The 23,896-nt window shown below is 42.0% G+C and overlaps 1 protein-coding gene across 2 annotated transcripts in view; it reads right to left on the reverse strand.

Annotated features, from left to right (window-relative positions):
- Gdap2 (ganglioside induced differentiation associated protein 2) overlaps positions 1-23,896 on the reverse strand; it is a 44,303-nt gene that overhangs the window by 10,143 nt on the left and 10,264 nt on the right. For both annotated transcript variants that reach the window (XM_021158458.2, XM_021158459.3), the window contains 9 exons: positions 19,139-19,292; positions 18,812-18,900; positions 15,056-15,132; positions 11,174-11,333; positions 9,897-10,056; positions 7,281-7,357; positions 6,542-6,618; positions 3,911-4,050; positions 1,943-1,997 (listed from right to left, as the gene is read on the reverse strand). In XM_021158458.2, the coding sequence (XP_021014117.1) occupies positions 1,943-1,997; positions 3,911-4,050; positions 6,542-6,618; positions 7,281-7,357; positions 9,897-10,056; positions 11,174-11,333; positions 15,056-15,132; positions 18,812-18,900; positions 19,139-19,292 (989 nt within the window). The remainder of the gene's footprint in view (positions 1-1,942; positions 1,998-3,910; positions 4,051-6,541; positions 6,619-7,280; positions 7,358-9,896; positions 10,057-11,173; positions 11,334-15,055; positions 15,133-18,811; positions 18,901-19,138; positions 19,293-23,896) is intronic.

Consider the following 23,896-nt stretch of genomic DNA (forward strand, 5'->3'; position numbering starts at 1 on the left):
TTAGCTGGCACGACAGCCCCTGGTCTGCAGCCTGTGCAGCAAGCCCACACTGAACGGATGCCTATGGAGACAGTTCCAAGGTGATGGCAGTGTTAGCTGGCACGACAGCCCCTGGTCTGCAGCCTGTGCAGCAAGCCCACACTGAACGGATGCCTATGTGAGACAGTTCCAAGGTGATGGCAGTGTTAGCTGGCACGACAGCCCCTGGTCTGCAGCCTGTGCAGCAAGCCCACACTGAACGGATGCCTGTGTGAGACAGTTCCAAGGTGATGGCAGTGTGAGCGTCTGTGTTAAGAACTGTTTTAAGAAGTTCTGGTGTGCTAACTCACTTCATCTTTCTGAGTGCACTGTGAGGCAGGCATCACTCCTATAGTATAAAAGATAATACCACTTACCCAAGACAGCAAAACAGACTGATAGAACAGAGATTAGAACCTAGGTCCCCTGAAACCCTGCTCCTAAACGTCAGGCTTGCGACTGCCCAACCACAGCATGAGGCACTGCATGTGTCTTGAAGGTTAGGTAAACACGGGGACAAATAAGGTACAGAATGGAAGGTGAGGACAGGAGACTCAGGAGCACTGAGGCTCAAAGGATTAGCAGAGGCAGCCTGTACAAAAGGCAACAGAGAAAGGGCAGCTACAAGCAGGAAAGACACCAGGCAAAGTTAGCTTCAAATAAACCCAGACAGGTAACATGAAGACAGGGAAGTGCACTGTATTAAATGACAGGTGGAGCATATTTAAGAGGTGATCGTGGACATGAAGTTGAGAAAAATGAAGGAAGGAAGGTGGGGGAAGTAAGTTGGTGCTTTAGATCCAGTCAAGTGGGAAAAAGATGCTAATTTCTTTAAAGAGGTTTGGAATGTTCTATAATACAGTCCTCTATAAACAATGATAATGCAGGAAGAAAGTATATGAAGGAAATACTTAAAACAATTGTTAACCCTATTAGTTATTACTACTATGGAAACTGGAACACGGCAGAGAAACCAACTGTCCTTTGTTAAGAAGGAACACATTTCTATGACACTGAAAAGGAAAGCCACAGGTGGCAAGTGACAGGATGAAGAGGGAGGGGAGGCACAGAGTTCCTTTCCTTATGCTAATGCCTTATGCTTTTGGTACGGATGAGGCAAGGCAATCTGTGGAGGAGGAGCCAGTAAGAGGGGGCTTGTGGAGAATGAAGTGCCACCTGAGACACTTTACCCCTATGAAGAGCTGTAGCAGTGAAGCCTGCAAACCAGCGAGCGCTAGGATTCCTCCATTAAGGCTTTGCATAGTAATCAGACTTTCTCTCATCTGAGTTTTATCAGCAGGCATGATGAAAGAGTAAGAGGCTATCATTTATGGTAGGCAGTTACTAGAATGGATGGAGAGGTGGAGTGTGGGCATGACTGGACATAGGAAGCAAGAAGTATGACATAAGGGCTAGATTTCTTGATGAGGTAAAGGTGAAGGAACAAGCACTAAAGAAATAGTTGTGAGTAAAATAGCTATATTCAAGCCCCCACAGGTTCACACATGAAGGCAGGAAATTAAATGTGTACTTAGAATGAAATCATCACAGTGATCAAAACCTATGACACCGTAAGTGACATGTGGGAGGGTCTATCCGCTAGCTACAGGATCAGGCAGCAAGGGCTCAGACCCACAGAAAGCGATTATTGAACTGAGATGTGAAAGACAAGTAAGGGTTAGCCATAGCAGAGGGCAGAGAGTGGATTCTAGGCTAACAGCATGGCTCAATGAATAAGAAGTCCAAGAAGGTAAAGACTGGGAAGCTGTGGCTGACAGGGTTGTTCAGGATACCAGAGGCAGACACAGCAGACACAAGGAACAACAGGTCAGCCAATGAGAACAGTAAACCAGTCCTCAGTTCCAGCATCCTGAGCATGCAGTGCGTGTAAGTCTGGGACTTAGTAAAAACACAAACACTGTACCTTTGAACGGAATGTTGGATGAACGAAATAAACAGCCTTCAAATTCCTCTTGTATCTAATCAAAACAAACAAAGAGTCAGCATAAGTAACAATTAGAACTACTCATTACTGCAGGCAATCAACACTTTTACCTGAGTATATAAATATATTCACACTGAGAAAAATACCTTTAAAGCAGTAGCAGCTATTATACCGACTTTGGGGTAAAATGTCAAAAATAATTAAATGAACATTTCATTATTTAAACTGCCCATTTTAAATGAAGCACTAATTGCTGCCTCTTACTGTGAAAGAGCTACCTCAAGGAAGAACAAAACCAATTATACTTTTAAAAAATTATACATTATTTTTTTATACCATGATGGAGCCTCTGAACTCAAATATATATAATTAAGTCACCTTGAAATCACTAAAGTTGTAGTAAAAGTTAGAAAGTAAAAGTTATAGTCATGTTACTGCCTGATCTGGAAAGTCTATGAAAGCTTTGTAGTTTATACTTAGTCCGAGCCACTGTTCTGATAACCTGATGATCAAGAGGAAACGCCTAGAACCTGACCTGGGCCTCAGCCAACTACCCCAAGCATGTTTTAGGAGGTACATCTTAAGATTTTGTTGTCCAGTAGTTTAATAATCACCAGTGAGTCATAAGATGTCAATTGTAAAGGACTTCAGAGAACTAGCAGGAGAATTATACTAGCTGAGGGCTGTGTCAGTTGAAGGGCTAGCTAGAAACAGGAGTAGGTATACAATGGAGTACAGCTTCATTATAAAATACTTTAAAGCACATTAAATAAGTGTCTGTTAGCTAATGAAAGCATTAGTATTGCTAATTAAGATGAGATTTAATGGTGGGTGGAAGGCAATGGAAATTTATGGTAATTTACCTTCTTTGTTCCCTAACTGTATAATGGTTTTTCAACCTAACCAATAAAGATACTGTGATGCTACAAATAAAATACCAACCAAGAGGATAGAATAATCTTTTTATTTAGGAAATGTATCACCCAGAAAATCCTTATAGCAAGGTAAGCATAATTTAATGAAAAATTTCTAGCAGCAAGTCAATAGTCTATTAAATCTAAATTCTGTATTAAAATTGTGATACCTTGGGCAATAAATAACCAATACTGCTTTTTTCTTCTACCTTCCGGTATAGAAACATTAAAAGACACAGGGACAGCGAATGGGACTAACGACAGGCTCCAGTGCCATAAAGTCCATTATATGCAGTGTCTCTCCTCCCTTGTCAACCTTGTTAACAATGTATGGACTGTGTCTGCCCCTCATCCCCTGCCACAGGGAAAGCTTCTCTAGGTACAGGGTAAAGTCAGGATAGTTCCAGAGACAAGGACAGATGATCCTATCTTACATGGGAAAGTCCAGTTAAACCACAGAAAGAAATATAATAAGATTCAGTCTTCATGACTAATCAGCCTCAAATTCTCCCCGCAGCCCCCATAAATGCCTGCTCTTTTCTGTCAGTGGACAGCCTGAGTTCCCTCTTGCTCCTCTCCTCTTCTTGTCCCAATGAAAACCTTTGCCTGTGAGTTTATGTCCAGTTTCTATTTCTATGTATAACCACAGGGGTAAGTTTCCTTGAACCTGCTACTAGTATCTCTCCCAACAGACTCACTGGCTACAGGATCAAGTTAAATAATGTCGATAAGTATACTCAGATATGTACTATACTAACACACCACAGCAACCAAGGCTGTACTTCCATTATTTTATACACAAAGACTGGCTCTGACACCAAACCTCTTCCAAAGTGGCCAAAGCGAGAAGATTACAAATGAGTTTTATTTACTACAAAACCAGGACTTCTAATAATTAAAGTCTCTAATGTCTATGATAAAAATCTTTGTCACAGAAAATGTCCTTTCAGAAATATTTACAAATGTCTGCTACTGCTTAGTGTTAAAAATATAGAGGTAAAAACTATCTAAACAATTTCCAAAAAGAACTAACTTGATGTCAACCACATCGTAGAGTTTCTTCAGGAAGTCGGAGTCCAGGTGATTGTAGTCGCTGGTCAGTGTGTGAAAATACACCAGTACATACTCCTTCACAGCAATGTGATCCATTACATGGATAAAATACAAGAGGGCCTGAGAGAAAGAACAAAAAAACTTTTCACAGGAGTTCACTCCACAGAGGTCAAGATAGGAAGCCCCTCCCGTAAGATTAATCTACAACTTCCTGGAGTTGTTGTCGGAAAGAGCAGGTTGGTGAGAACAAGTTCTCTCAGAAAGTGAATCCCAGCATTTAGTGACTCTCAAAGGCTGTGGCATAGTCCTTTTCTGTGATGCTCTAAGAAAGAGGAAAATTAACCTCTGGCCTCTGAAATAAATCTTCAGATACCAGGAAAAGCTCTTGGATCAGCTACCAGGTTTCTCCTATCTAGGACAATGGTGTCAAAACATTTAGAACTAAGGTTTAGTACTTCTTATCATTTTGATAAAATCTCTAATTCTTGAAGTTTCTGTTTGCATTCCATCAAGATCTCTACGTTGTTGATCAGACAGACTCAGGGCAAGCCACAGAGCACCCGATGTGTGCAGCCCCTCCTTCCATGCTCTCACAGAAGCTCATTTTCTTAGCACTTTTAATGCTTATCTGAATGAAGTGGCGTGGCGGCCTTTGTGGGTGGCTGGTAACACAGTGGGTAACGCTTCTAGAACTCGAAGATGATCTAATATGACCCTGTTTGGTTAGGGATGTATTCTATTTTAAGAAATCTAAGAGAGACACTAAAAATGAAATGAGAAATATAACCCAAGCACTGGGCTGATGTGACCCAGGGTTTCGGCTGTAAACAACTGCAAAGAGGGAGCTAAGTTACACCAACTGAAGGGATTAATCAACCAGGCTGTTTTCCAATTCCTCCTCAGCACAGTCCTTGGCATTAACATGGATTAGAGACAAACTGCAGGCACAGTAGGCAGGGGAGGACATTAAGAACAGTTGCTTTGTTAATGCTTAAACCTCACAATAAGTCTCATTTTTTAAGATACAAAACGACATATCATAATATCTGGAATGCTACTCAGCAAAATCAAATGCAGGGTTATGTGTTCTTGTTGATGTCAGTCACACTGCTGATGGTAAGAGTGCATGTCACACAGACTATCAAGAACACAAAGAGCTACATGCAGAATCAGACAGCATAATTCTTACCAGATGAATTTTTCCTCTTTGTGAATAAGTTTACCCCTAATATTCCCACTGTTCTTCTTATCAGACTAGCTCTTTGTTCTTTTTATCCATTTTTTTACTATTACACTTAAGCAAACTAGGACACTCCTTTTGGCTTCAAATTCTCTATCTTTAAGTTATTCTATTGTTATTTATAGGGCTGGTCAGTAAGAAAAACCCGTGGAAGACAAATTCTCCTCAAAACAGGAAAACCCCCTTCTTAAGAAAAAGATTAATTGTATTTTTAATCGTGTGTATGTGCATGCGTACCTGTAGCATCTTAGAATCATATTCCTTAAGGGTCCCAGAACATTCTACTTGTGAATAATCAGCTACGGGGAATTATAGTCCTAATGTTGCACGTACTGTCTCAGTTTTAACTGTGCTATGTTTACTATGGCTAATACACATGGGTCAGTCACAACTTATTTTCTGTAGTTATTTTGTAATGGAATTGTTGTTTTGGGGAATATATATATATATATATACAGATTATAATAGAATATCTTTGGTCTGTTCTTTGGTAATTTCATACATATAATCAGTGTATCATATCCACTCCCCCTGCCTGTTCCAGGTACCCCAACATGCCCTGTTTACGCCCTTTTCTTTTGTAACAATGTACTGAGCACTTAGTGCTGCCCCGAGAATGCTGACTGGGGAGCTCTGTTTAGCTCATGGGCTCAGCTGTCCCTCCAGTGAGGACTCCACACTCAGCAGTTACAGGATTTACAGCTACATCGCCTCTTGGGAGTATTTTCTTAGAAAGTCTCAGGACTAGAATCACTGGGTCGATGGACACAGCTTTTATATTTTCAATTCATCTCTGCTGACAATACTTACTTGCAAGTTCTCTCTAATTCTCAGGGTGAGAAACGACATTTTGAATTGCCTCTACATATTACTAGTCAGGTTGAACAATTTCTTCCTTTTGCTTAACAGTTTCAACTATTTTTTTCTTTTAAGATCACCGACTTCTGTTTTCTGGCCCCATATGAAGGGATGATAGGACTATACTCTCTTGCTATCTGGGATAGACTGCACCTCTGGTATATGTTTTTTAAACAGATACCTAAGTGTTAATTTTTCTTTTTTTTTTCCAAAAAAGCTCTCAAGTCTGTATACTTAGGATGCAGGGTACTTCTAACCAAAAGCTTGCTAGTTACATCATATCCAAACAGAATGGCTGTGCTTCTGGAGTAGAATCAGAGCCCTCTGGTGTCTGTTTTTCCTATAGAGGACAAGCGAGCCATAACTTACGAGAAATGATGCATATGGCTTCTCGGGATGCTGGCCTACAGACCCATAATTCATCTCACCTGTGCTGCGACCCTAGTTACCAACACTGGCACTCTTCTTACTTCCTACACCCACCTGCTTTGCAACCTAGCATTTATGACTCACCTTGTCCATATCTATCAATGTCACAGGAATGTTTCTTCCAACTACCACCATCACTGTGCGGCCACAGTTATCTACACCTGAAAGAGATGATGCAATCAGGATCCAAGAACCTTAATACAAGACCAGGCTTTGTCCTGGTCTTTTCATGTGTCTGACTTTATGTATCTGACTACATAAAGGAATTCAAACAATAAGAAATGAGATGCACATGCGTCTCAAATTATACCACTAGATTTCTTTGACTGTTAGGAAAATACTTTTTTTTTTCTTATGAGATTTTGACCAGACTCTTGGCCAACATTGTTTAAAGATTTTAAATCAGCATAACCTATACTCTTATTTTTTTAAAGAAATACTTTGCTTAAACTCAACATAACTTTAATAATATTAGTGACCCAGGAGACCAAAGTTCTCAACTGAAAATGAGCAGGAAATGCCTGAAACAAAACCCAGTGGAGCAAGTGGGGACTGGAGAGTGCTGTAAGGTTTGAAGTTTGTACTGACAATGCAGAAAACATCCTAACAGAAAAAGCATCCCAGGAACAAAGTGAAAGAGGCACTGTTGAGACCACAAGAACACACTAGAGGTTGATACAGTATGTTTAAGATCCTTTTGATGTCCAAAACCTATTGATGTCAGCACAAGACACTGTATTTACAGAGAAAATCAGAGAAAACCAAGTCTCTCAGAGCACAGTCAGATCCTTAATTAGCAAGAATAAGTGATCATTAAGCTCACCTGTTTGGTATAAAGCTTTCAGAGACGCAATATCAGACAGGTCTTCAGATCTTGCTTGGCATAGCCAGCGATTATAACTAGATAAATAAAAGATATAAGCATTATAGCAAACATTTGGAAGTTACTTTTTAACAAATGGAACCCATTTTTAATGTTTTTTTCTGACCATAAAGAACTCAGGCTTCATTACAACAAAGAATTAGAGGCCACTGCCCCATGCAGAACTGCAAGCCCTTGATAGATGCACAATGAGAAAACGTGTATATAGCCACAACTTGAAAAATTTTTCACTGTAAGTAAAGACTATATAGATAAGTGGCTACAACATCAAGTATTCAAAACAACATAATTAAAGAATATTCTTATTTTTCCTTACTACAAAATGTAACAAGAAGAGTCTCTGTTGGGTTGCCCTGTCCTGTTTAACATGAGGGTTTTTGTCTTATCGTATCTTGTTTTGTCCTGTTTGGCTGTTGTCTCTTGGAGGCTTGTTCTTTTCTGAGGAGGGAGGGAGAGGGATGTTAAGAGGGAGCTGGGAGGAGTGTGGGGGGCTGTGGTTGGGATGTAGTGTATGAGGAGAATCTAGTTTCAATAAAAATAAAAGAAATAATTTTAAAAAGTTCAATAACTAACATATTTGGATAAAGCCCATTGTTCAGCCTAGAAATGCAAGGGTTTCTAGGCCTGATGCAAACGCTGCATCCTGCACTCAGTTATGTCCTTTTGTATCCTCCCTTGCTATAAATGAAACGGAGCTTTTGTGTGTGTGCATGGTGCAGGGCTCTTGCTAGTCTCTGCTTTACTAGAGGTACCCAGCACAGTGCTGGGTATGTGAGCAAGGGCTTAATGAGTACTTAATACTTAGTGAAACGATGCTTTTGTGTGAGATGTCACGTTAGCGTCGCAGGCAATGCTAGCAAGGACCACTATGGGAAGGAGACAACCATAAGCCATGACGTGAGCATTTTAAAAACGCACGCACACTCACATCACCATGATTCGGCAAAGGAGCCCAGTTTCTTTCTACTGAAAGAAAAATGTTTGCCAGATGGCACTACACTCGACCAAGTTTAGAAACTATTATTAATTAATTAATTAATTATCTTATTTATCTACACCCCAAATGCTGGTCCTCTCTCCTAGGCTCCCCTCTAGAGAGGATGCATCTAATTCTGTTTAGAAACCACTGAGCCTGTCGTTTGGTTCATCCTTTGGAAAGCTTGTTTACTGGTTCCCTCTAGTGGCCAATCTGCTTCTTCTCCCAAATAAAATCAGAGTAAAGACCTGGGACTGAGGAGACAACATTTTAATTCTGGCTGGGGAAGAGGGAGCCATTTTCTTCAGTGCGGTCACTGTGGCTACGCTGAATGGAATCCAGTTAATAACCTCCCTCCCAGGCTCATGGAGGCAACTTTATAAACACAGTGGGCTACAGAACAGAACAGTCATGAAAGAAGAGGAGGGGCTTCCTGGGAAGGAGTTCAGGGAGAGAGGGAGGGGTGGGTGGGGAAGGGTAACAGAGGTGCAGATGATGGAAATATGTCATAGGAAGCGCTCAAGGAAATAAAACTTCTATGTTTGTAAGGGACTGCTGAGATGTCGGGTCCAACTCCCATTCACTGCCTAGAGACTGGCACCATGGAAGTGCCCTATAGACAGATTGGTACGCTATGCCATGCTGTGAAAAAGGAAAGCAGCAGAGGCAGGCATTCTGAACCCAACAGGTGAGGCTTGAGAGACATTTGCTTTCATCTGAAACCTGAAGAATGGGTAGGACTGAAGGAGAGAAGATGCTCAGAGAAATGAATGGGGAGGGGCAAAGTCAACACTCAAAGGTCAGTGCACTCACTGCATCACTCACTGCAATCATTGTTGCTCACAGCCTGTGAGACACTATCCTTTACCAGCCCTATGAGGGAATAGATAGCCATGTACATTTTACTTTTTTTTCTTTTTTAAAAACTTTATTTACTATATATAAGTACACTGTAGCTGTCTTCAGACACACCAGAAGAGGGCATCAGATCTCATTACAGATGGTTGTGAGCTACCATGTGGTTGCTGGGATTTGAACTCTGGACCTCTGGAAGAGCAGTCAGTGCTCTTACTCACTGAGCCACCTCTCCAGCCCCTACTTTTTTTTTCTTATAAAAATTGGAAAGTAACCATCTTTACTATTAATCTTTGGGAAAGGTTCCATCTATGATTTTAAAAGGATTTCTTCAGGATGGCTTTAGTATTAGAAACCCTTGGAGAAAATAGAGAAATGCAAAGATCCTTAGCATAAGTGGGGGTGACATAAAACTCTTCAGCTGAGGAAAACTTTAACATAAGAAAAATGCAAGCAGAAGCCTTGTAAGTACTTTCCCATCTCCTAATTTCCATGTTTAGATCACATGAAGGCACATCAGTTAGAGCCCACAGTGGGGGTAAGAACTCTAAAAGCAGACACACATCTGACCACAGGCTTCCCCGCACTAACTGACTCAACTTTTGGCTTTGCATCTAGAGAATGCGGACAGGACCTCCTTCTCGGTCATCGCTAAGGTTAAACAAAAGGAGCTCAGATCCTCCTCCTGACCCACACCATTTAACTATGGAACAAGCCTGTCTTACTTTCTTTGATGCTGCTTCTGCAGGGCGGCTTCAGACAACTGTCCCTGGAGGATCAACTTTCTTTGCTTGTCAATATCTCCTTCCATCCGAGCAAAAGCATGAGAGCCAATGAAAGACAGATCCACTCCCAAGCCTTCATCCTCATCTTCCTCTTCATTGTCTGCAACAAAAAGTTCCATCAGCAGAGAGATACAAAGTAGACAGCAAAACTGTGAGTGCTATAGGAGGAAAGACTAAGGCAGCAAGAGCAACAACAACAAAGAACATGACTGAAATAATGAAAGAGAAGGAAGCAGTATGTTCCCTAAGCTGATTTCTGATCAGCACAAGCACTGAGTATATGTGGCAAGTCTCCAGCCAAGGGGTTCATGATCTTATAGATGTAAAGGCTTCCATCCAAACATACACTCTGCCTATAACTTTCAACCCCCCTGAGTATAAAACCTAAAGAAATAACATGGCTATAGTATTCTTAGCTTACTTTTTAATGTTAACTGTGACTTTTAGAGGAATTGTTAAAGCTGCTCAAAACTTGAAAATGTAAGGTGGTAACATACTCAACTATTGCTTCAACAGATCATCAGTCTCCAAATTCCACTCAGCTGAGCGTGTTGCTATGTCCACCTGCAAATCCCCAGTACAAGGCCTATGTCTTTGCTGGCTGGTGTTTACCCACACCCTAGCATCCTAAGGGGAAAATTAAGGAAGGCAAATGCTGAATCATTACATAATGCTGGTATAGAAATCACTATGAAAGTTCCTCAAAACAACTACCAATTGAGTTACCACTTGACTCAACTCTATCATTCCTGAAGATATACTCCAAAGACTGCTCATCTGTGCTTATCCCTGTACCATTCACAACAGTCAAGACCTAGAATCAGCCTATATGTTTGTAAGAGATGAATGGATGAAGTGTGAGACACACATACATATAGACACCAGAGTTTTAGTCACCATAAACAATGAGATTATGATCTGTAGAAAACAGATGGAACTGGAGATCATTACGTTAAGGAAAATAAGCCAGGTGGTGAAAGGCACTTATCACTTGGTTTCTTGTTATGAGGAATCCAGATTTCATACAGATGTAACATGAAAGAAAGTGTGTGTGGGAGTGAGCACTGCGAGAAGGGTCCAGCAGGAGAACAAGGGCGAGGAAAGAGGCTTGGCTATGACAAAGCAAAATCTGCCATGTCTATATGAAGCTGTCAAAGGACACCCACAACCTGTATGTTAATTAAGGAAGATGAGGAGCTTAGAACCCCAGCACTCACCCTCCGAGGCACCGGGTTTCTCACTGATCCTAATTTGCCGCTCGGGCACCACGGGCTCCCCTTCGGCATTTCCAATGTCTGCAGGTAGGTACGGCAATGACCGGATCTCCTCCTTTAACGACCTTGGGAAGTACAGAGGTAGCAGCTTTTGGTAAGTGGCCTGTGTCAGAAAAGTAAGGCGCTGCGTGAAACACAGTGAAGAGCAAAAGCAAGCCCACACGGTGATGACTGTGGTCCACGTGCTCTGCTGACCACGCCTCACCACTCCCCTCTCAGATGCAAGCTGTTCAAGAGCCTCGCTTGGCCTATACTCAACAGGGAGAATCAAGCCTCCAGTCAAGTCACAGGAAAGCTTCACCCTGGTCCAGGTCACCAAACCTGGATTGTGAACGCTGCCACTCCTACCCACACTCACACCCCGTCTGCTAGACTTTGGAAGCACAGGCACTATACTCGGAAGCTAGTGTACCAGTCTCTATTTGACCCACATTTAGTTTTTCAGGTTTGTTTTTTTTTTTTTTTTTTTTTTTTTTTTTGAGGGGGGCAGGGGCTGGTGGTTTGAGAGAGGATTTCTGTGTAGCCCTGGCTGTCCTGGTACGTGACCAAGCTGGCCTCAAACTCACAGAGATCCACCTGCCTTTGCCTCCTGAGTGCTAGGGTTAAAGGTGTGTGCCACCATTGCCTGGCTAGTTGTTCATTTTTTTGGAAATATTTCTAACTATTTTCTGAAGGTCAGATAGTTTTCACTCACTCTTAGAAGTTTAAAAAAAAATAATGAGAGCCTGTGAGATGGCTTCTTAGATAAAGGCCATGGAGTCTGATGATCTAAGTTTGATCCTTGTGACCTAACTAACATGAAGAGAACTGACTCCTGAAGAGCATTCTCTGATTTCCAAATGCACATTTCCCCCAGCCTCCTCCAAAATAAAATATACAAATAAACCTAATTTTAAAAACTAATGAAGGCAATGGAGGTGGGAAATGAATGATAACAAAATATAATAATATGATATGAAGATGATGAAACCCATCACTTTGTAAGCTAACTAAAAATTAATACAGTAACTGCAATGTGCTGAAATAAAAACAGAGTAAGGTAGTCTCTATTTTACGATCGATTTTCCCATGTGTGACCCCTGTGATCAGTGATAACACCAGAGCAAATGAAGGTGCTGTGTGCTGGTTGTTTCCATGTTTGCTGAGTCACCCTGCCTCTTCTGCACCCTACTCCCTGCTGCATCGTGACTCGACATCACTCAGAAATGATTCTAAACTACAGGGGCTGGAGAGAGGTTAGAGACTATGGCACTTGCAGCTCTTCCAGTGGACCCAGGTTCTGTTCCCAGCATCCACACAGAGCAACTCACAACTGTTTCTATCTATAGGTCCAGGAGATCCAACACCTTCTTCTAGCATCTATGGGTACTCACACCTGAATGCACATACATACATATAAACAAAAAATAAAATGAATAAACCTTTTAAAAGGACTAAAAGAAGACAGCATACAGGTGATGGAGTTGAGTATCTCGGTCAATTAAATCATTTAAGAAACCAGTATTACATACAGAACTATAGCATTTCCTAAACAGACACCTGGAGACATCAGGTTTGTATCTTATAGAAACCCAGATAGGCTGGGTGTGGTGGCATATGCCTTTAATCCTCACACTTGGGAGGCAGTGACTGGCAAATCTGTTGAGTCTGAGGCTGGCTTGATCTACATAGGGAGTAACAGGCTAATGAAGGCTACAGAGAGAGACCCTTCCTCAAAACAAAAAAAAGAAAGAAAGAAAGAAAGAAAAGAAAAAACTCAGCATGCCCAGGTACTTGCTGTGCAAACCTGGCCAGAGATCAGTCTGTCAAAAGCACAGAAGGTAGAAGGAGAGATCGAATTCCACAAAGCTGATCTGACTCCCACACATGTATCACGGCACACTGGGCACAGGCACACTTACACACATACTCACATACACACAGAATTTTGAAGAATCATATACCATAAAACTAACCTGGTGAAAATACAGAAGTCAGTGACTGTTACCTAAGTGATGCCCTTAACGCTGTCCAATCACCACTGTCTACCTCCAGAACACTGACATCACCTCACCCCAACTCCCCAGCAATCGTCTCCCCAGAGCTCCTAGTTCCAAAACCTGGGCTGTTGACTGTTCTCGTCAGTGGATGTGACTATTTTCAACATTTCAATAAGACAGAATACACTTTGTGACCTTTTATGTTTGTTTATTCCAGTTAGCATACTGCTACAAGGCTCACCTCCTTACAGGCATCTACACTTCACCCCTCCACGGCCGAACACTTTCTATTCTATGTATGCTCTCCATTTGCTCCTCCAGTCTGAGGCTGACTACTTTCTTCTCTTTGGCTACTGACCGACCAACACTGTTTTAATATTCATCTTCATGTTAACATTTAAATATTTTCTGTATATACTTAAGAAGCTGCTGTATGCTGGGTGGTGGTGGTGCACGCCTTTAATCCCAGCACTTGGGAGGCAGAGGCAGGCGGATTTTCAAGGAGTTCGAGGCCAGCCTGGTCTACAGCATGAGTTCCAGGACAGCCAGGGCTACACAGAGAAACCCTGTCTTGAATAACAGGGGGTTGGGTGGGGGGAGAAGCTGCTGTATTATACTGTAACTTCTTATGTGGCTGGCAGATGGCTTTGTGACAGTGAAGTGGTATCTCACTGTAGTTTTGGTTTGAGTTTCTGTAGTGGTCAATGTTGTGAAGTTTCTTTATCATGGTCATTTGTATAATACTTTTTAAGAACTAAGAGTCAGGGCTGGAGAGATGGCTCAGTGGTTAAGAGCACCAACTGTTCTTCCGAAGGTCCTGAGTTCAAATCTCAGCAACCACATGGTGGCTCACAACCATCCGTAATGAGATCTGATGCCCTCTTCTGGTGCATCTGAAGACAGCTACAGTGTACTTGGATATAATAAATAAATCTTTAAAAAAAAAAAACCTAAGAGTCAACTATGTGTTTTTTCTTTACATTGTGTGTATTTCATGTTTTCTCATCTTTAAACTTTGTTAGCTAAGGAATGCTGCCCTTCTCAGGACCACCTGACTCCTAAAATTAGTATCAAACACTTGAGAATACGACTTGTCTGTGCAAACCACCCAACCCTCCTCCTCCTCCTCCCCCCTTTCCCTTCCCCTCCTCCTCCCTATTTTCACAAAGCACTGAGAAGCGAAGTGACTGCTGAAGGACACAAGCAGAACTATCAAAGCTGAGCACGACACAGTATTCTCAAGCTAAGGATGCCCAGGGAGACAGAAACAAAGATCTGACTTTCTACATGGCCCAAGTTTAAATAAACTCACCACTCACAAGAAAACATATAAACCTGTCCCCATCGGCTTAGCTACTCCCTGCACCCAGTCAGACAGCAAGGCCTGGCCGGCAAAGCAGTGATTTTCTAGCCATGTTCCTAAACCCTAGAATCCTACCTAGTACTCAGGTTACAAGGCGACAGCCTGGGTGCTAGTGCAGGCAGCAGGCAGAACTGCTGACCTGTGCCATTTCCCTTAGGAAGACAACAGCCCAGCAGGAAAACGGAGTTAAACTCTCCTTTTTAGCTGGGTAGTGCATGCCTGTGATTCCAAAACTTGAAGCAGAGTCAGGAGGACTTGGCAACCAGTACAGCGTGGTTTACACTGGACAATGTGGGTTCCTTCTACACTGCTTTAGTTTCCATTATATCTCTTCTTCAATAAATGAGCATAATCCCACTGCCACAAGTTTATTTAAAGCATTAAATTTATCTGCTTCAGATTCAGTGAACAGATGATGATCACATGAAGGTAACACAAGTAGAATTAAGACTCAAACTAAGCAAAAACATATCAGTAAAATACCTCTTCGAGTTCTGAGACAGCAAATACTACTTTTTCAATGGTTTCCCCATGGATCTCTAGGAACCGCCTCACAGTACCTAAAGAAGAGAATGGAAAGATATTCAATGTTAAAGCCAAGCTTTGATTTCTGTAATGGGCTACCCTTCATCAGGATCTGCTCAATTACCCACTGCAAGAAAAGCCAGCCACATGCTTCTCTCACAGCCCGGGATGCTTCCCTTCAGAGCAACTGTAGCAGACAGTTTTCGGAGGTCCCTTTCAGGCATATCCTTTCTGCTCTCAGTCCTCCAGTGGCCCTAAGGTGCCATGGCTTTATTGTTCTTGCTGCCCTAGTTACAGTGTCTGTGACAGTGGCCAGCTACAGAAGATGCTGAGTCCAGACCTCTTTCTTTTATCCAGTTCTGCATTTCTCTGAGGCTTCCCTTTGGCCAGAATGATCTAGTACAAATGAAAAGCACAATGCCTTTGTATTCATTCAGCTACAGTGTGAGGTGTCCCACTCAGCCTGTTTCCTGCGTACAAAACCAAAGTTATCTTATTCTTACTCTATCCCATCCTAATGCATGTGTGCATCATGGTGTGTGTGCACCATGGTACATGTGCATAGCTCAGAGGACAACTTGCAGGAGTTAGTTCTGTCCTTGTGCCACAGGGTTCCAGGGTTGATCTCAGGCTATCAGACCTGGCAGCAAGCATCTTTACTTGCTGAGCCACCTTACTGGCTCTGAATTTCCTTTGTCATTCTCTTTATTTTTTATCTCAATCCACACTGTCACGTGGTTTCCATGCACAATCTTTTAATTCTGCTAGCATGTCAAATATCCATCCTTCCTCTTTCAGTTGCTTTCAAGCTCTTTTTTTTTTTCTTTTTCTTTTTCTTTTTTTTTTTTTTTTTTTTTTTTTTGGTTTTTCTGTAGCCTTGGCTGTCCTCTCGAGTGCTCTAGGAGCAAATCTGTTTTTTCCCTGGTCTGCTTTCAACCTTTTCCTTAAAACAGCTTCCTAAAATAAATTTTCTCTTATACTATTTTCATTATGTAAAATTTTGACATTCTTATGTAACTGCCCCTTAACATTAATGTATGTTTCCTATGGAAGGTAATGCCAAGTAGAAATCCAATCAAAGTCTCTCAATGGTGCTCATTTAGAAGGAGACTTCTGCCAGGAAGAGGAATGAGATTGACCTCATGACTCAAGGATTTCGGCATTCTGGTCTACACTGCTCCTTCTAGTTGCAGCTGGGTCCTCTGCCTGGCAGCCAAACAGGATGTCACATGCTTTGTCTTTATAACTAGTGAAAGTGACATCCAGGATATTAACACCTTCAAGGCTTAAGTGTGGACAATCAGAACTAGCACCATGGACTTCTTGCCTCACTGCTGGCTGCTCCTGGATAGGACAGAATACAGCAGACCAGTAACTCATAATTCTTTTTGAATAAGTAACCCAGTAATCTTACTTCACTGCTGAGGTTTATGGTTTTACCATAATATGAACTCGGGAAAAAAGATACTATAAAGTCTTGGTACACTGAACACGAAGCCATTGGGTTTTTGTATAAAAATGTTTTGCTAATAGTTTAATAAGCAAGAAAGATCTTGCTTATTAATGAATGACATATGTCAATGGGTTCATTTTTAGCAAGCACACACTGTAAATGTGTGCAAGCCATTCATTATTGTCAAATTCCAGAAGTACACTGGTGTCTCTGTCCCTGTTTGTTCTGAATAATTCTACCGCCTTTAAGATTCAGGTGAAATGGCCCTCAGACAATTTGACTAGCTCAGTTTTAAGAGTGACTTGCTTCCTTTCTGCCAATTACATTCCTAGAAGGAATCTTCCCACTATTGATCTTTATCTGTTATTGTAAATTACTCTTAAAACTGGGTTGGTCTGAGGTATTACTATGTAGTAAAGCAACCCTTTGGACCGTTTTCCCAGAACAATGCACATAGAGAATTCACATAGCAGTATTTAAGGAAGTGTGCAGGCGCTGATCCTGGTAACAAGAAACGCATTAACACACAGTATTATCTCAAAGTAACCAAAGCTCCTCCCTTGAAACATGCCTACATCTTGCTATCTGCGGTTAGGATTCTTACTCATCACCTTTATGAGGACTGTTAAGCTCTCGGGATATCTTTTAAAGTCTGTACTTCTGAACACTGCTTTGGATAAGGGACAGCAGCATACTTTTGATGGATGTACAATGTAGGTTATGATGATAGCCCAACCCTTGTGAAGAACCCTTGCTCAAAAATGTATTGCAGCCTAAGGCCACAGTGAGAGCCCATCAGGTATTTGAAGATGAGCATCATATCTACATACCACTGATGCTTCAAGCAAAATGTCCTCCTTTGTCAATGTCTGTGACAGTGACCCTTTGTCAATGTCTGTGACAGTAAGCTAAATGTAGGGAATGCTCTGAGGACATGGACTCTCAAGCTGAGTACTAGTTTTTACTTCTGGGAACTGAACCCAGAGACCCACACATCCTAAGCACATACTCTATCACTGACGTGTGCCCTTAGCCCAACACTGTACTTTTATACAAACTTCTATACAGGTCAGTTTGGACTCAGTGATTTTTAAAGCAAAGCACACAGTTCTATATTAAAGGAGTACTTCTGAATGGTGCTGTCTGTTGGGTGATGTTTTTGTACACTGTATGTTCAAATGCTGATTTCTGTTCTTAGAGATCTGGTTGCTGTTCAGACTTTGGTATTGTTATTATTATAAAGCATCTCCTAACTCAATATATTGTAAACATTGTTCTCCATCACCTTCTGATTGGTAAAAATAAAACGCCTATGGACTATAGCAAAAAGCAGAATAGTAAGGTGGAACTTTTGGAAATGGCGGGGTGAGGGGGGGAGGGAGGGAGGGAGGGAGGGAGGGAGGGAGGGAGAGAGAGAGAGAGAGAGAGAGAGAGAGAGAGAGAGAATATAGAGAGACAGAAAGAGAGAAGGAATCAGATAAGGGAGATTCAGCCAGCTGGACAGGAAGGAAGAAACAGGCCAGGCATGAAGGAGAGGTAACTAACACATCATGTGGCAGAACTAAGACTAGGAAACAATGCCCGGCTATAAGGCCAACAGCTTATGAATAAATATACTATCCATGTCATTATTCAGGAACTGGGGTGGGCATATAAAGGCCCATGGTCACAACTGTCTAAATAGAAAAACACTAAGCAAATACATTATGTACTTGTTTTTGTTGCATTTTTATAAACTGTTAAAATTATTATTTGATTCAAATACTTATTAGGTTAATCAGTAGTAGAAGATGGCCTAGTCGGCCATCATTGGGAAAAGAGGCCTCTTGGTCTAGCAAACTGTATATGCCCCAGTACAGGGAAATGCCAGGGTCAAGAAGTGGGAGTGAGTGGGTAGCAGAGCAGGGCTGGGGGAGGGTATAGGGGACTTTGGGGATAGCATTTGAAATGTAAATTAAGAAAATATCTAATAAAAAAATTTTAAAAAAAAGAAGGAAAGAAAGAAAGAAGAATAAACTGATTTTAAATTTAAAAAATTTTTCTAGTCTGGTATTATTTTCAAACTTAATGAGCAAGTTCAGTAAGCCGTTATGCATAGGTATGCTGTAATACATAGGTATTATACCACACTAATTGAGAATTCTGCCATCCAGCAATGCAAAGTCTCCCAGAATGCCATGGTGCTCTCTGGTTAGAACTTTATCTAGTAACGGAAGACGTTAAGGACTTGATGCCTGTGTAGCATCTCCATCATTACTTACGAAGAGCGATGTGTGTTGCATCTTCTAGTGGATAACCTCGCTTGGCAGAATTGATGACACAGAAGCCAACAGAAGACATAGACTGTTCTCTGTAATCAGACAGAAAACCCAAAAGTTGTACTAAGACAATTCTATACATACATAATCCCTAAGTACTCTCAAAACACAAGTGTGCATCTCTCCTTCCCCACCAATAAATGTACTATATTATTTGACAGTTACATTAATGTAAAATCTAACCATACTCTGAGAGATACTTTGCAAGCCCTTCAGAGCTTGCTTTCCACAGTGAGGCATCTCTAACAGCATGTGGGGAACAGGCCGTACTTTGCCAGCTGAAGCACGTTTCTGTAACAGCTGTACAGGGAACTCTCCGCTGCAGTGCGGTAGCGGCTCTTGTACTTAGGTCCCACTGTGTGAATGATGAACCGAGCAGCTAGGTTAAAGCCTTTCGTCAATTTTGCTTCACCAGTTCGGCAACCTGGAAACAATGGGGACACATAAAAGCCTGTAAATATTACAAAACCACAAATATGCAAAGCATAAAACAGTGCATTTAGAAATGTGAGGAATGTTATCTAAAAGTAGGAGTGAATGCAGGCATCCATGTCTGTTCCTTCTGTTCGTGTAGCGCTGAGAAGGACAGCAGGTATAAGCACAACCTTAGATTACAGGATGGGGAAGACACAGAGCAGAGAATCATCCAGGTTTTTGAAGGGAGAAAAGTCAGTGGTCTATGGGTAACAGGCTTAGCAAAGGAGAGAAAGCTAGCAGCCTGCAAAATGGAGTAAGCAGTACGAAGCTTTGCAAGGAAGGGCAGAGTCAGACTTAAAACAAATTGTTTCATTTAAAGCCAGAGTCCAAAGTGTTCATGTGTGGATTCTGGGTGTGTTCATGGCCTCAGTGCTTTGATTTCGTACTTAAGAGAGATACTGGCCTTAGAAGATCAAATGAGTTAAATTATGCAAAGTGTACACATACAGCAGTGGTTATTGTTATTGTTATTTCTGGAGAACACTAGAAAGACTCCTAATTACTTGCCAGACCATGCTGTAATGTGGGACTATAAAGAGATGGCTCAGGTATACACCTGATCAAAACCACCCAACCCTCCTCACACCAGCATGACAAGGTTAACTTTTCTTTATCACTGATGATGTAACAGAATGGAAGATTATTCTTGCAGTTGCTGAGCAAGAGTTTCTGGAATCCAGAACCCCACTCACAAGTGCAAAGAGGGGCTTCAGTTAAGGCACTGGAGCTGTCAGGAAAATGCCTGGCTGCTTGCCACCATCAGGCATGTCTGCTCTATGTGAGACCTACCAACCAATAGCCTTGCTGCTATGGAGTAAATTCATGCATGCCCCTCCCACTCCCCACGCTGACACTTCAGGGTGGCATGTGGTGGCATCAAGGCATATATATATATATATATATATATATATATATATCTTTGGGAGGTAAGAGGAATGAGACAAGATCATGCTGGAATCCTCATTCATAGGATGAATATCTTTCCAACGCAATCCAGAGACTGCTTCTTCTTTGTGAAGAGGCCCAGAAACTCTCAGAAGATTCTAATCTGCCGCCATCCTGAAACCAGACTTCCAGATCCCAGAACTCGAGAATTAAATATCTATAAGCCATACCTCATCTGTACCCTGTCAGCAGCTTCAACGCACTAAGCAGCCAAGCACGGTGACCCACAGCTATAATTCCAGCACTCAAAGAGGATGAGTTGGGGTCCAAGTTAAAGGACCCAGTATGGCATAAGACACCATGGTAAACAAGCAGGCAAAGGAGCAGGACAGGCACAGCACAAGCCTCATTTGCTTTTCAGTTCCTCCTCAAACACCACTAGCATGGAAAGATCCCCAGGAAATGAGGAAGTAGGCAAAACAAACTGATGTTCCTGATAAACAGGCAGGGTACAAACTTACAAAATGACCAGGAGTCCTGACACTAGAAACGCAATGCAGAGCCATGCAAGAGGATGCAGGACCTCGGAGTCAAGACCAGACTGTTGTTTTAAAAACTAGACAAAGGACAGAAAACAGCACCTATGCATATTCGCTACAGACCACTGAAACTGTAAGAACAGGGAAGTTCAATAGGGGCTGAAACAACAGCTGAAGAAACCATGCAGAGAACAAAACAAAAGGAAAGAAGAGATAACAACAACAACAAAATGGAAGACAAAGACAAACCAAGAAAATGCTGCATGCAGTAAGAGTTCTTCAAAGAAAGAAATAGGGAAGAAAAGCAAGGACCCTCCTCGGACTGAGCACCTCACTCCTCACTCCCTAGTGATCTCTGGAGGTTGCTAAGGGGGAGGAACTGAGCAGCTATCAAGCAGTGAAGAAGGGTCAGTGACCTAAAAGCTCAGGTGGCCTGGGACACTCTGGACAAAGGTGAGTGACTGACAGCATCCACGGGAGCCTCTGAATGGAAACTCCACAGACTAAACGTGCTGCTATCGATCTTTAGACTGTAGGGGAACTGACCTGCACATAGACTCTACAGTCTTCAAAGTCCCCCCTCCCCCTGCCATGTTTTCATCCTATAAACCTCCAAAATCTCACACCAAATGTGCCTAGTTCCCCTGATGCAGAGACTGCAGACCTTCAGCCATTCTGATTAAAGACCACTTGTGCTTCTGGAGATGCCAGACTTCTCTCAATCCGTATCTAACAAGGATGTGTCCTGACTGAATACAAGGTTTGCTAAATAACCTCAAAGGACATTTTTGGGCAACTGGAAACGTTACCTACAGTTTAGGCTCAGATCTAGTGTCTGGAACCAAATAGCAGAATGCGTCTTCTAAAGAACATGCTATGTATATTACACTCTTGGAAGCAGCACATAAGAAGTTACTTTTTCTTGCTAAGAATATGTGTGTACCTTCATACTACATATGGAAAGAGCCAGAAGTGGTGATATTTGAGTGGTAGGAATATTATGGTTTTAGTTATTTTAGCTTGTATGCACATTATTTTTTATATTGGCTCCAAAGTAGAAAATTGCTAGTTAAAAGCAACAAGATATGTGTATTATTTTGATTTTTAAAAATAGGTAACAGACAAATACATAATTAGTTTGTTGTAGAGATTTCTCACATCAGAATTTTGAAAAGAAAAAAGGCTGGGCTTGGTGGCACATGCAAGTAGTACCAGTATTTGGGAGGCAAAGACGGGGATAGTCTAGGGCTAGCCTAGGCTACATGAGACCCAGTTCCCTCTGACCAAAAGGGAACACATATCTTGTTCCTGGGCTAGCCTTTTCCTTTCCTTTCCTTTCCTTTCCTTTCCTTTCCTTTCCTTTCCTTTCCTTTCCTTTCCGTTTCGTTTCCTTTTGTTGAGACAGGGTTTCTCTGTATAGCCCTTGGCTGTCCTGGAACTCACTTTGTAAACCAGGCTGGCCTCAAACTCAGAAATCCGCCTGCTTCTTGAGTGCTGGGATTAAAGGTGTGTGCCACCATGCCCGGTTGCCCTTTTCTTTTATTGTTCCTAAGAACTCTGGATGCTGGAAATCATGACCAAAAGTGCTGCTCCAGTCCCACCTACCACGTATTTGTCTCTTCTAATCCAAAGTCTGAAAGCTGAGTGGTGTTAGAAACATTTAAAACATCATCCTGAAAGGGTTTTAAGGTTTGAAAAATAAACCCAGTTCACTGAGTAAGATTATCTCTGGTCTTAGTTCTGTTGAATGTGATGTCCACCCTTTGTAACATGTCGTGCTGATGAACACTGAGGTACTGAGTTACCAAAGATGATTCAACAACATTTCAAGTGCACTTCTTTGCAAGTTCTAACCCTACAATAATAACGAAGCACAGAGGCTGCTGAATGCTGGAAGGAAAGCGTGCTAACCAGAAAACAGCAGGCAAAGGTTGTAGTACATGCATTTCTACCCCTGAAAGCCCACACTGCAGTACTGAGTTCAGTACTGTGTGCTCACTACTGAACACACAGGCAACAACTCGAGGTCCCAGCATTTCCTTACTGTGCATGTGCAGGCTTTGACCTGTTTTGCTGGCTCTAGATATGTGCTCTGGGCTAGAACAAGCATTCCAGCGAACCCAGGTCTTTTAATTCTTTATAATGGAATACAAAGGATAACACCCACAACTTTTGTATTTATGAAAATAACCAAGTTCAAAGTGTGAAAGTTGTACTGACTGAGGATGGGCTAAATGGCTGCCCAAATCCTACATGGCTCACTTTTAGAAAGCTCTATTTCTCAGAAAAATTCCAAGCTAAATTGCAACTCAATTTTCTAGATCAGGAATCCCAGCAACAAAATAGCCATCACCATCCTTGTTCAAAGCATCCCTTCTGCCGGAGGGTTTGAGAATAACTAGTGTTCACTCCAAATCCTCTCTAGGCTGATTCTTTGTACTGTTCAGTACTATGCCTTCTATAACACTTAACACCCCAATACTTTTTCATTTAGGTGTACCCCAGTTTATCACTCTTAAAGGAAGTAGTTCAGCTACAAACAACAAGAGCTCCACGGTCTCCCCAGGAATCTGAGTGCACAGCAAGCACAGCCTCATTTAATGTTGATGATTTGTTCTTGACAAAGCAGTGGAAGAGTGTGAGCTCTGAGTTGATTCAGTTAAAGCCCTGGGAATTTCATTTCTCAGCGACTTAAAGGACAAGATGTTGTTATCGTCTCTGGGCAGTTCCTGCCTGCCGACGTTCACACTGCTCAGGACGGCGTCCTCACCTTGACAACCTATAACATCACAACAAGGTTAGGGCACAACTGAGAAGCATCTCCCTGCAGGCTAAGAGCACATTCTACGGGGCAAAGGACCTTTCTGAAGGAAAAGGAATCTGGGTACTGCAGGCAGCAGGAAGACTTGAGAGGGCTCAGCAGATGCAAACCACAGAGAAACTTTCAGCGAGCAAGTGGTGATCAGAGATCCTTTGGGTTCAAGTACTGAATTTTGAAGGCGAAAGCTGGTGTGGGATAAGACTGGAGACAAAAGAGTGAGATCATTCAGGCGCTGGAGACTAGCTTATAGACTCCACAGGATCACTAAATAGTTTGCAGTGGAGGAACAAAAAGAAGGATGCACAG

This window comes from Mus caroli, unplaced genomic scaffold (genome assembly GCF_978045245.1).
Source record: "Mus caroli unplaced genomic scaffold, Mus_caroli_1 scaffold_3, whole genome shotgun sequence".
Lineage (NCBI taxonomy): Eukaryota > Metazoa > Chordata > Mammalia > Rodentia > Muridae > Mus > Mus caroli.